The 12,836-nt window shown below is 40.1% G+C and overlaps 2 protein-coding genes across 2 annotated transcripts; both read right to left on the bottom strand.

The window, feature by feature from the left end:
- Positions 1-566: 566 nt before the first annotated feature.
- On the bottom strand, positions 567-1,517 carry LOC120227597 (olfactory receptor 52A1-like). The gene has a single exon (XM_039225675.1). The coding sequence runs from the start codon at positions 1,515-1,517 to the stop codon at positions 567-569; it is 951 nt and encodes a 316-aa protein (XP_039081606.1).
- A 6,057-nt stretch (positions 1,518-7,574) lies between these two features.
- LOC120227598 (olfactory receptor 52A1) lies at positions 7,575-8,513 on the bottom strand. Its single transcript, XM_039225676.1, has one exon. It carries the CDS (start codon positions 8,511-8,513, stop codon positions 7,575-7,577), a length of 939 nt encoding a protein of 312 aa, XP_039081607.1.
- Positions 8,514-12,836: the final 4,323 nt, after the last annotated feature.

Below are 12,836 nucleotides of genomic sequence, written 5' to 3'. Positions count from 1 at the left end.
AACAAACTGAGCCACCCAGGTGCCCCTTATATATTATTATTTCATAACATCCAAGAGATTTGGCTTTTATGTATATGTTTGTTAGCTTGTTTCTTTGTTTCTTCCTTTAGGCACCATATGCTTAAAACACACCTCCTAAAAATAACATTTTAGGTGACTAAGAATTTCAAGACACACAAACGCCTTGTTTTCCTTGAGAACCAGGACATTCTAAAACAGGGGTTTGGCAGCACTTAATTTCAGTGATATATGCATATATATGAGTCTTTCTGGAGAAGAACCTGTAGAGAAGAAATTAAACCAAGAAGTAAAACATAAGAGAGAAAAGGAAACATTATATTTTCACTCTTTTCTTCTTTATGTTTATTCCTTTTAATACCTAGTAGAACCCAAAACTCATTGAACAAGAGTTGTCATGATGTATAATGATGTGAATACCATAAAATACAAATTTCACAAAAGAAAACACAAAATTGAATAATTACAGATAATGTGCATTTTTACATGTCATATTTCATTTTGAGAGATAGCGACTAAGGCATAAAGGGGAAGGCAGAAGATATCCATCACAGTGGATTATATGAGCACAACATCTTTACCACATGAATGCGGATCTGCTTGGTCTTGGCACCGTAGACAAGTGGATTGAGAAATGGGGGGACCAGCAAGTAGAGACTAGAAAACAGGATATGGATATAAGGGGGAACATAAGCACCAAACCTATGTGTGAAGAAGGAGAAGAAGGCAAGGAGGTAGAACTGAAGGAAGACACAGATGTGAGCGATGCACGTATTGAATGCTTTCAACCGGGCCTCCTTCTGGGGCAAACGAAAAATGGTAATAAATATGTGTATGTAGGACAAAGAGACGAATATGAGGTCGAACCCTGCGACAGTGAATGCCACAAACAAGCCATAGATTTTGTTGACTTGTACATTTTCTGCAGCCAGTTTCACAATGGCCATATGCTCACAGTAGGAGTGGGAAATGATGGTTGTATGGTAAAAGTGAAACCGGAACTTTATCAGTACTAAAGATGGGGCTACAAGAATGGCAGCCCTGAGTGTGACCACGGTCCCAATTTGGATGACTAGTCGGTGGGTGAAGATGGCAGCATGTCTCAGTTGATAACAGATGGTCACATAACGGTCCAGGGCCATGGCCAACAGGATGCCTGACTCTATGCACTTAAATGTTTGGATGATTCCCATTTGAAGCAAGCAGGAATCAAAATAAATCTCTGGCACATGAAACCAGAATATCCCAAGCATCTTGGGCACAATGCTTGTGCCGAGTACAATATCTGTGGCTCCCAGCATGCTTAGGAAAAGGTACATGGGCTCATGCAGGCTGCGCTCTGATTTGATGATGATCAGAAGCAAGGTATTGCCAACCATAGCAATGAGATATATGGCATAGAACGGAATCCCAATCCAGTACTGCACAGCCTCTAGGCCTGGGATCCCTATTAGCGTCAACACAGAAGGCATGAAGACTTTGATGTTGGAAATGGACATAATGCCTTCAGGCCTCCAAATGAAAATGAAACAAGATTCTCAGTTTGTGTCCCTCTTCTTTTCTACTCCTGATTTTATCCGGTCATCATATAGTGAGTCCGTGATTTTGGCAGAACTCTAAGATCATCTCATCCATCTTATTTATATTAAGGATGGAAAAAGACAGATCCACAGGTACACATTAGTGTTTTCAGGAAGCACATCCACACACAGTGAAGCACACTGAAGTTATGTAGAAGGCATCCAATTGCTTTACAACCAGCGAGACAACTTGGGTAAGAGAGTAAGCAGCTGTTGTTTCTGTTATGTCCTTCTGGACCTGTGGATATAATAACTATACCTGTTTAATTTGCTTGGAAATGGCAGTTCATTCAGAGTTTAATGAATATCCCCATATCCCACATTCCAACCACCCAATAATATTCTGTATTTTCTGTTTCCCTAAGGGTGGGACTGACACTTCAGATCATCAGATCCAACTCTGACCAGTACATTAGTAGAAAATCCTCCCTCGGTTTTTATTTTGCTAAGGTTTTTTTGTGGGTTTTTTTTTGGTTTTTGTTTTTTTTTTTGAGAGAGAGAGAGAGAGACGGATACGGAGACAGAGATCACAGGAGGAGCACAGAGAAGGGAGAGAGAGAGAGAATCCTAAACAGACTCTGCACCATCAGTGTACAGCCTCACATGGGGCTTAAACTCACCAACCATGAGATCATGACCTGACCTGAAATCAAGAGTGGCACGCTCAACCAACTGAGACACCCAGGAGCCCCTTTTGCGGTTTATTTGTTTTTATTAAGTGAAAAATCTCCCTATGAGAGGGAGAAGAGAAACAGGTGACACCCAAGAGCACAATATATTTAGACATATTTATCTATCTATATCATTTGTATCGATATAAGACTGGAGGCCTTTATTTTTTGTTGTTTTTTTTCTTTTCAAATAATAATTTTGCTTTTTAAATGCATCTCCAAGTTAGATAACATATACAGCAATGAGATCCATCGCTTGAGTATAATACCCAGGGCTCATTCCAACAAGTGGCCTCCTTAATGGCCATCACCCATTTTGCTCATCCCCCCACCCAACACTCTCCAGTAACCCTGTTTGTTCTTTATAAATAGGAGTATCTTACCGCTTGGCCCCCTTAGATTTTATCTCTGTTGCCTTTCTTTCCCCGGTGTCCTTTTGGAAGAAAGTAAAGGAAGTACTCTGAAAAGATCGTGTCAACCCGTGCTCTTTTGGTGAGTCTGGGTCAAAATTTCAGGCTATTTTTACATTTGTAGTAAAACCGTATTTTTCTTGCCTACATACTAAGAATTGAATTCCTGAAATTTAGTGGTGTGCTTAAAACAGCTGACATTCTGCAATACACCTTTTGAATACCTAGATGTAAGGAATCTCCTTATATCATTTGAACACTTGAATTTTTTATGAGCTCAGGCACGCAACATGAATAGAAAACAAAGGGGGCAAAGTCATGTTTCTCAACAGGAATCCAATATAGAAGTAGAGATGGAAGACAGAGAGCCGACTTGGGATATCGGAAATGATTGAGGAGAGGGCTCTAGAGCAAGTAAAGAAAATGTAATCACCTCGATTCACTGATTATTGACTTTTCTGAAAACTGGGCTCTTAGTGAAGCTCAGATACGTTTGTATCTGAAAAGATCATTGCTTTGTAAAACTCACATTATCTTAAAGTAGAAAACCTCAAGCTGTACATTAGAAAATTTCTATTTGTTGAAAAACAGGGTTATGTAGAAACTAATTTGACAATAAACTATTTGTAAAAAAAAAAAAAAAAAAAAAAAGAAAAACAGGGGTCAGTTTTTTCACTCTTTTCTATATGGTCCTAGACTATTGCTTTATGTCAGCAAGCCCGTGACCATCTAATCATGTACTTATTGTCACCAAAAATGTCAATAATGAAGGAAGAGCTGTGGTTTATGTGGCTAAACATCAAGCGAACAGGGGCCGTTCTAGAAGAAAGTCTGTATCAGCTGACCTATCTGTAGACTAGATGAGTCAACTAAATCCTTGATTTCCAAAGCTTTGCTTCCCAATGCTGAATCCTAGATATTCCTAGATCATGGATTCTTTCACTGATGTTTTCTTTCTAGAGCTAATCAGAATTAGAATACAAATCCTTTAGTCACAGTCATACCGTCTGACATATTCAAGAGTAAGGAACTGATGTAGGAACATTACCTGGCAGGTACAGGTGGTGGGATGGAGTGGTTACCATTGGAAAAGCTGGTAGTGAAATATTATTGGGTGACCTGAGGTATAGAGACTTCCTCATGCTTTGTTGTTGGGGGCCAGTTCTGTTTCTACAAGACACCTGAATACCGTGGTCAATCTTCATAGCACCATCACTCATCAGTCATCACTCACCTGTCACCCACTCTTCCTCATCCTGAAATTCTCCTCTCATTCACTTGTGCTTGTGCTGGCAATGTCTCTCTTCTGTCTGCACCCTCTACAACAACCCGCTGTAAACCTCATGAACTCTGATCCATTTGCTGCTCAGCCACCTGCCCATACGTGGACAGCTCTGGAATAGCATTATCCCACTCTCCTCATGTCCCTACAAATCAGACTTGTGCCTTCTTTTGTAAATCTGTCTGAGATCATGTTGGGGGGAGCATACTCCAGCCAAGCGCACGGGAAGCTCTATAATTTGCTAGACACAGCATAACGTTATTAAGCTCAAACTGGCAAGTGTAATGTTCCCCAGTGAACATGGAGAAGGAGGTCTGAACATGACTTTTCCTAGTCCCTCTCCCCAGCCACCAGCGACCCAGCAGCTCATAATGAAGCCCTCTAGGGTCCATCCACATCTAATGTCTCGGAAACCAATTCTGCAACTTGCAGAGTCTCCCTGCTGTCCTCATTTCTTTTTCCCCACAGGGTAGATGTAGACAAATTAACATATGCAATGTGTATTTTTAACATTCCTCACGAAATAAAGACACTTTTGTGAAAAATAAGTAATTAAATGTACTTTTGTCACTTTCTTTCGGCTGTCCTCGTTTGGAAATAGATCAAAAGTACGCGTGAATGTATGTATGCTCCTATGCCAGTGAGTTATGTGTAAACAAGTATCCTGTGACCCTCCTTTCGCTGAAACACTTCTGGAGAGAAAATCTGTATCCACAATGGCTCTTTATCACATGTTTAACACTCATTCTCTTGTAGTAGCATTCTCTACAACTTTATTTTATTGAAGCTTTGTAAATTCAGTAGTATTCTCAGAATGACCAGTTATGATGGGAATTTCCACATTCTCCTGATTAGTAGACTTTCATTACAGAAAACTACACCTCTGATTACTAGTATTATGGTGAATTGTAAATGATACATAATTACATAGAATTTCATCAGAATTTTTCCATAAGAAATATGCTTTGTCTCTTTTTATATAAATGCCTATAAAATAGTCTTCAATTGTCTCTTGGCCCCCAATAGCCCAAGCTGTTTATTTGCATAAGCGTTTGCCGAACTCTGCCTAGAACATTGAAATTACCTCCGACGCTTTTTAAATTTTATTCCAAAGAAGTTGTTATTAAAGAACAGCAACCCCTTTTGCTTGTTGCCAATCCAAGCAAATCCTATCTGATAAGTACTGACATTTAAAACAGCCTCAAAAGATGCCTCAGGATAGCCTCTAATTTACAAAGTGATCAAACTCAGTAGTCACTGATAAAGCTCAGTTCATAACACAAGCCAGAGCATCTACATCCATGTGACATGCCGTCTAATATTTCTTATGTACACACTGACTGAAGTGTCATAAATCAGAGTATGGACATCTGCACGCATGTGAATATTTTCCACAAACTTTTTAAATGATTTATGAGCTCAGGTTTTCAGGAACAGACCACAGGCCTTATGTTCCCAAGTCATTAATTTAGACAGAACATTTTATGTGTTCATTAATACAATAACCTTGAGTGATTAAAAAGCATGATGTTTTATACCCCCTGAGAAGCTACAATGCCATATGTCAAATAGATACACACACACACACACACACACACACACACATATACACATAACACACACATACACCTCTTTTTTTTTGGAGTGAAAACTCGCCGGTCAGATATGATAGCTTTCAGAATAAAGTTCAACCATATTGTATGGTGTGCATATCCATTCGTGATATTTGCAGTTTTCTTGTCTCTGTAAGTTGTGCCTTACACAGTGAGAGAAACTGTGCCTTTTCTTGATTTTCTATTTAATCTCTAATATCATCTACCCGGCATGGTATGTGCTTACCTACTAGCCATTCATCTGTCATTTCTTAAGAATCAGATTTCCTACAGGGAAAAACAAATACAGCATGATTTCACGTGTATGTGGAATTTAAGAAACAAAACTAACACGCAAAGGGTAAAAAATAAGAGAGAGAGAGAGAGAGAAAGAGAGAGAAATCAAGAAATGGACTCTTACTATAGAGAGCACATTGATGGTTACCAGCAGGGCGCTGGGTGGAGGGATGGGTTACATAGGTGATTGCATAGGGGAGTAAGAAGTCCACTGGTCATGATGCGCACAGAGGGATATAAGGAAGTGTGGAATCACTATATTGCACATCAAACTAATATAATGGAGTTTGTTTACTTACAGGAATTAAAAAAAAACACCTTAAAAGAGGAATCAGACTTTGTAATTAAAAGTCAAAGAAAATAAAAATAATTCTACAGATGGCTGCTATCCTCTGGATTTCAATGCTTCACTCTCTTGGCTAAACCCATATTCCATAAGTACCTCTATTAATTCTGTCATTTTCTTTCTCTGTCTCTCTCTTTCTCCCAGTAATATTAAGCTATAATGGCTATAAACCCAAAAAGCATAAATACTGTGTCACATCTGTCATGATGCTTCTATACTTCAGTACTGCATAAAATTGTGTAGGGTTTAGAAAAGACTTAAGGAATTAATAAAGATATTAGGCAGAAAACGGTTGCTTCAGTGTTAAATAGAGTACCGGATTGTTCCCTGATATTTATACCTGATTGCCCTGAATGACCCTGGAAATACTGAAATTTGAAGACTATGTATCATTAGTTTGCATACAGTCATTTGCTTCCTTGTTTGGATTTTTTTGTTTGAATAATAACAAAAAAAACATGCTACTCGTTAATTTTTTTTTACGTTTATTCATTTGTTTTAATAGAGGGAAAGGAAGTGCACAAGTGAGAGAGGGGCAGAGAGGGAGAAAGAGAGAGAGAATCTCCAGCAGGCTTTGTGCTCTCAGCAAAGAGCCCAAGGCAGGGCTTGAACTCATGAACCATGAGATCTTGACCTGAGCCGAAGATGGACACTTAATGAATTGAGCCATCCAGGAGCCCTTCCTCTCATGTATTTTAATTTTTTTTTTTTATGTTTTTTTATTTATTTCTAGGAGAGAGAGAGAGACGGCGTGAACAGGGGAGGGTCAGAGAGCGGGAGTCACAGACCGAAACAAGCTCCAGGCTCTGAGCTGGCAGTCAGCACAGGGCCCGACGCGGGGCTCGAACCCACGGACCGCGAGATCATGACCTAAGCGAAAGTCGGACGCTCAACCGACTAAGCCACCCAGGCGCCCCTCCTCTCATGTATTTTAAAGGTGATGAGGATGATCCAGAAACAACTAGAATCAACAACTTGATTTCATTAAGTACCTGGACATTCCAAGACCATGAGCCTTGCTTGGGTACTTTTAAACTTATTGTGAAATATGTATTTATGAACCCTTGTGGAGAAGAATACTTAATGGAGAAAATTCAATCAGGAACTGCAAAATAAGAAAAAGAGGAAATGATACATATTCACTATTGCCGTTTCTACAATTCTCATTCTCATTCCCTAGTAAAATCTCAATCCCACTGAATGTAAGGTGTCATGGGCTATGATGTGAAAAGTGTCTAAAAGGCAGGCAAATTTCACAAAACAATAAGTAGAAAACTCAAGCCTCACAAATAACATGCATTTTCCTGTTTTCCTCAGTCTTGAGAGATTGTTACAATTGCATCAAGGAGAAGGCTGAAGGTTTTCATGATAGTGGATTTTATGAAGAGAACATCTTTGCCACATGAGTGCGGATCTGCTTGGTCTTGGCACCGTAGACAAGTGGATTGAGAAACGGGGGGACCAGTAAGTAGAGGCTAGAAAACAGGATATGGATATAAGGGGGAACATTAGCACCAAACCTATGTGTGAAGAAGGAGAAGAAGGCAAGGAGGTAGAACTGAAGGAAGATACAGATGTGAGCGATGCACGTATTGAATGCTTTCAAGCGAGCCTCCTTCTGGGGCAAACGAAAAACAGTGAAAAAGATCTCTGCATAAGACAAGGTGATGAATGTGAGGTCAAACCCTGCAACTATAAATGCCACAAACAAGCCATAGATTTTGTTGACCCGCACATTTTCTGCAGCCAGCTTCACAATGGCCATATGCTCACAGTAGGAGTGGGAAATGATGGTGGTATGGTAAAAGTGAAACCGGAACTTTATCAATACTAGGGACGGGGATACTAGAAAAGCAGCCCTGAGTGTTACCACAGTCCCTATTTGGGTGACTAGGCGGTGGGTGAAGATGGCAGCATGTCTCAGTGGATAACAGATGGCCACATAACGGTCCAAGGCCATGGCCACGAGTATGCCTGACTCTATGCCCTGAAATGTGTGAATAAGCCACATTTGAAGCAAACAAGAATCAAAATAGATGTCTGGCACATGAAAACAGAATATCCCAAGCATCTTCGGCACAATTGTAGTTGCCAGTACAATATCTGTGGCTCCCAGCATGCCTAGAAAAATGTACATCGGCTCATGCAGACTGCGCTCTGATTTGATGATGATCAGAAGCAAGGAATTGCCAACAATAGCAATGAGATACATGGCACAGAACGGAATCCCAATCCAGCACTGCACAGCCTCTAGACCTGGGATTCCTATTAGCGTCAACACAGAAGGCATGAAGACTGTGATGTTGGAAATGGACATAATGCCTTCATGCCTCCAAATGACAATGAAAGAAGTTTCCCAGTCAGTGGCACTGTTCTCTTCTACTTCTGCTTTTATCTGGTCATCATAGTGAGTCTCTCTGATTCTGGCAGAACTCTAAGATCATCTCATCCATCTCAATTACATTACTGAAGGGAAAAGATAGATCCATAGATACACATTACTGTTTTCAGGAAGGACACCCACAAGCAGTGTAGCACGCTAAGAAGTTATGTAGAAGCAAGCCAACTGCATTAGAACCCTCTGATCATCTGCATAAGGGTTGACTGCTGGATTCTTTTTATTTCCATCTGGGCCTGTGGACAAAAGAATGATACTTGTTTAATTTGCTCACACAGGGCATTTCAATCAGAATTTGGTGAATCTCTCCNGCAAGCAGGAATCAAAATAAATCTCTGGCACATGAAACCAGAATATCCCAAGCATCTTGGGCACAATGGTCGTGCCAAGTACAATATCTGTGGCTCCCAGCATGCCTAGGAAAAGGTACATGGGCTCATGCAGGCTGCGCTCTGATTTGATGATGATCAGAAGCAAGGTATTGCCAACCATAGCAATGAGATATATGGCATAGAACGGAATCCCAATCCAGTACTGCACAGCCTCTAGGCCTGGGATCCCTATTAGCGTCAACACAGAAGGCATGAAGACTTTGATGTTGGAAATGGACATAATGCCTTCAGGCCTCCAAATGAAAATGAAACAAGTTTCTCAGTTTGTGTCCCTCTTCTTTTCTACTCCTGATTTTATCCGGTCATCGTATCGTGAGTCCGTGATTTTGGCAGAACTCTAAGATCATCTCATTTATCTCCCTTATATTATCAAAGGAAAAAGACAGATTCATAGATATGCCTCACTGTTTTCAAGATGGACATCCATAAGTAGTGTAGCACACTATGCAGTCTTGTACAAGGCACCCAACTGCATTAGAACCACACAGATGATGTGGATAAAGTAGTAAACTGCTGACCTGTCTGTTAATTCCTTCTGGACCTGTGGATAAAATAATTATACTTGTTTTTTTGGTCAGATATTTCACATTAGCCAAATTTTAATAAATCTCTCCCCTATCCCACATTTCAGCTTATTGTATGGTTCTATATTTCCCCCAAACTTTCTGAGTCAGGAACTGTCAGTTTGGACAATCACATAATCAGACTCTAAGCAGTATATTTGTATAAAAGGCTTCCTATGCAAGAGAAGTTAGATAGAAATAGCTTCACGTATGAAAATAATATAATTAGACACCTATATCTATGTATTATATATTTATGTAAAACTGGATGTTTTTTTAAAAAAAATGTGATGTAGATCTTGAGAAAAGTTAATTCCAATCCATGTAATTTTATCATATAAATCAAGTTCCATGTCATTTTTAACATTATAAGTAAAACTTTAATTTATCCTGCCCATGTAAATAGCAGAATTCTTTAACATGACTTGTACACTGAAAATAATGGAAATTCTGAAATACATGCTTCAGAATAACTAGAAGGAGGGAGGAATCTCTAGAAGGCAAGGAAATCTTGAGAAACAATACACAGTCAAGAGATCTCATTCTCACTGACTATGGGATATAGGTAAATGGGTATATTAGCCAGAATAAAGGTTAGTTTCTAGGTTTGAACGTGTTCAGAGTTATCATCACCAAAAAATCGGCAAGTTTTGGCTCATTGATTCTTAATAATATGCAGATCGTTTGAATGCTTCAATCCTATTGTGAGCTCAAGCATTAAAAAATGAATAAAAATAAAAGGGTGAAAAGGCAGTCTCCTTAAAAGAAGGCAGACCTCGGGATGCCATAATTTGGAAGAGGGCTGTAGAGCAACTGAAGAAAATGTAGTCGCCTCAATTCACTGATGACTGAATTTTCTCAAACCTTGGGTTCTTCTTCCTTGTATGAAAGTTCTTTTCTGGTAAAGATCATTGCTTTTAAAAATTGCATGTCTAAAATCATGAAATTCTCAAGTTGTACAGTAGGAAAAAAATCTGCTGGGGTGCATGTGTGGTTCAGTGAGTTAAGCATCCACTCTGTTTTGTTTTGTTTTTTTCATGTGTATTTATTTTGAGAGAAAATGTGCAAGCAGGAGGGGTGGAGACAGAAGATCCACTGATAGCAGAGAGCCCCATGCAGGGTTCGAGCTCATGAAGCGTGAGATCGTGACCTTAGCTGAAGTCAGACACTTATCGGACTGTGACTGTGCCGCTTTGGTGTCCCAAGTTTCCAGCTCTTGATCTTAGTTCAGATCTTGATACCATGGTTAATGAGATTGAGCTACATGTCAGGCTTTGCATTCTCTCTCTCTCTCTCTCTGCCCCTTCCCATGCTTCTAAAAAAAACAAATAAGCAAACAAACAAACATTTAAGAAAAATGATATCTTGTCTAAAATTGCTATCCTGTATAAAACATGGGTTCGTTATTTCATTCTTTCTTAGACTCACCAACACTGTTGCCTTATGTCAACAAGCTCACGATCATCTAAACATATACTGAATGCTAAGGTGCCTGGGTGGCTCAGTCAGCTAAGCACTGACTTTGGCTCAAGTCATGAACCCCGTGTCAGACTCTGTGTTGACACCTTAGAGCCTGGAGCCTGTTTTTGGATTCTCTGTCTCTGTCTCTCTCTCTTTCTGCCCCTCACCTGCTTGTACTCGGTTTCTCTCTCTCAAAAATAAAATAAACATTTAAAAAATTTTAAACATATACCGAATGTTACCAAATATTCCAGTAATTCAGGAACAGCTATGGTTTATGCAGCTAAAACTCTAGTGAAGAATCATAGTCAGAGGGACCATCTGTGAAGAAAGGCTGTATCATATGACATGCTTTTAGGATAGACTAGCCAGCTCAGTCCTTGATTTCCAGAGAGTAGAAATCCTTTAGATCACATTGTCTGACTTATTCAAGAGTAAGGAGCTGACACAGGAGCATTACCTGACATACAGATGGTGGGAAGGCAGGTGGGAGAGGATCTATGTGAGTACAGGGCAGGTGGGATGGAGCGGTTGTCACTGCAAAAGCTGGCAGTGAAACATTATGGGATGAACTTGGCGGTAGTGAGAATTACTTGCCCTTTGTTGTTGGGAGCCAGTTCTGCTCTTACCAGGCACCTGAAGATCATGGTCAGTCTTCATAACACAATCACTCATCACTCACTTGTCATCCACTCTTCCTCCTCCTGAGAGTCCCATCTCATTCACTTGCATCTCATGCTGGCCATGTCTCTTCTTTCTATCTGCACCTTCTATAACAGCCTTCTTCAACGTCATCAACTCTTATCCGTCTGCTGCTGGGCTATCTGCCAATATGTGGACATCTCTGGGAGAGCCTTTCCCGCTTTTCTTCTGTCACTGCATAACAGACATGCTCCCTATGCTGTAAGTTTGTCTGAGATCATGTTGGTGGGTTCATCTCCAACAAAACTCAAGGTTTGCATCATGCTGAGACAGCAGCATAAATTTATTGAACTCATACTGTAGAGGAAAGCTCCTGGCCACCGATTGCAATGTTCCCCAGTGAATGTGATAAGGAGGAGGTCTGAACATGGAGATTTCATGGCCACTAGCCCAAGCCACAGGCGTCCCAGCAGCTCATAATTATGTCCTCTTGGGTCCCCCCACATATGATGTCTCTGAAATCATTTCTACAACTTACATAATCTTTTTGCTCTCCTCTTTTGTCTTTCCCCACAGGGTAAATGCATTGAAGTTAAAGTACACCTGTTATATTTTTTATGACTTCAGTTCCTTTTTTTGCTGTTGTCCTTTGGAAAAATATCCAAAGAACACTTAAATGTTGGCATTTTCCTATGCCATGAATTCTCTAAGTATCCTTTTGACCCTTATTTCACTTAGTCACTTCTGGAAGGAAAAAAATCTGTATCCACCATGGCTTCTTATCACATATTTAACTCTCATTCACCTGCAATCTCATTCCTCAGGTTTTTATCTTATTTTTATAAATTCAGTAATTTTCTTGGAATGACCAGTTATAATGGACATTTCTAAATCTTTCTATACTGAGCTTTGAGCCAGTTGTTGCAAGTTGGACTGAGTTTTTCTCCATCCCTCCTTTTAAAAGATTTCTTGTGGGAGCCCTACAGTGACCACAGGAAAGCGTGGTTAGGGACGCGGGGATGTGCCTGCACATGGGGCTCCCTGCCTGGGCAAGGCATTCCTGCAAACAGGATGCTCTGTCAGGAGGCCTGCACACAATATCCAAGTTTAATGGTCTGCTCGCAAACGAGGGAACGTGCCCTCCTTAGAAGTAAGGAGAAGGCTGGAATTATGAGCAGGCCTCT

The sequence above is a fragment of the Hyaena hyaena genome, unplaced genomic scaffold (genome assembly GCF_003009895.1).
Source record: "Hyaena hyaena isolate Hyena2069 unplaced genomic scaffold, ASM300989v1 scaffold_2601, whole genome shotgun sequence".
In the NCBI taxonomy this organism is placed as follows: Eukaryota; Metazoa; Chordata; class Mammalia; order Carnivora; family Hyaenidae; genus Hyaena; species Hyaena hyaena.
Note: the sequence above shows the minus strand (reverse complement) of the source record. Positions and strands in the feature narration are given on the sequence as shown.

Bases quoted from the DNA above. Each gene is read 5' to 3' on its own strand.
- LOC120227597 (XM_039225675.1), bottom strand. From the start codon at position 1,517: ATGTCCATTTCCAACATCAAAGTCTTCATGCCTTCTGTGTTGACGCTA.
- LOC120227598 (XM_039225676.1), bottom strand. From the start codon at position 8,513: ATGTCCATTTCCAACATCACAGTCTTCATGCCTTCTGTGTTGACGCTA.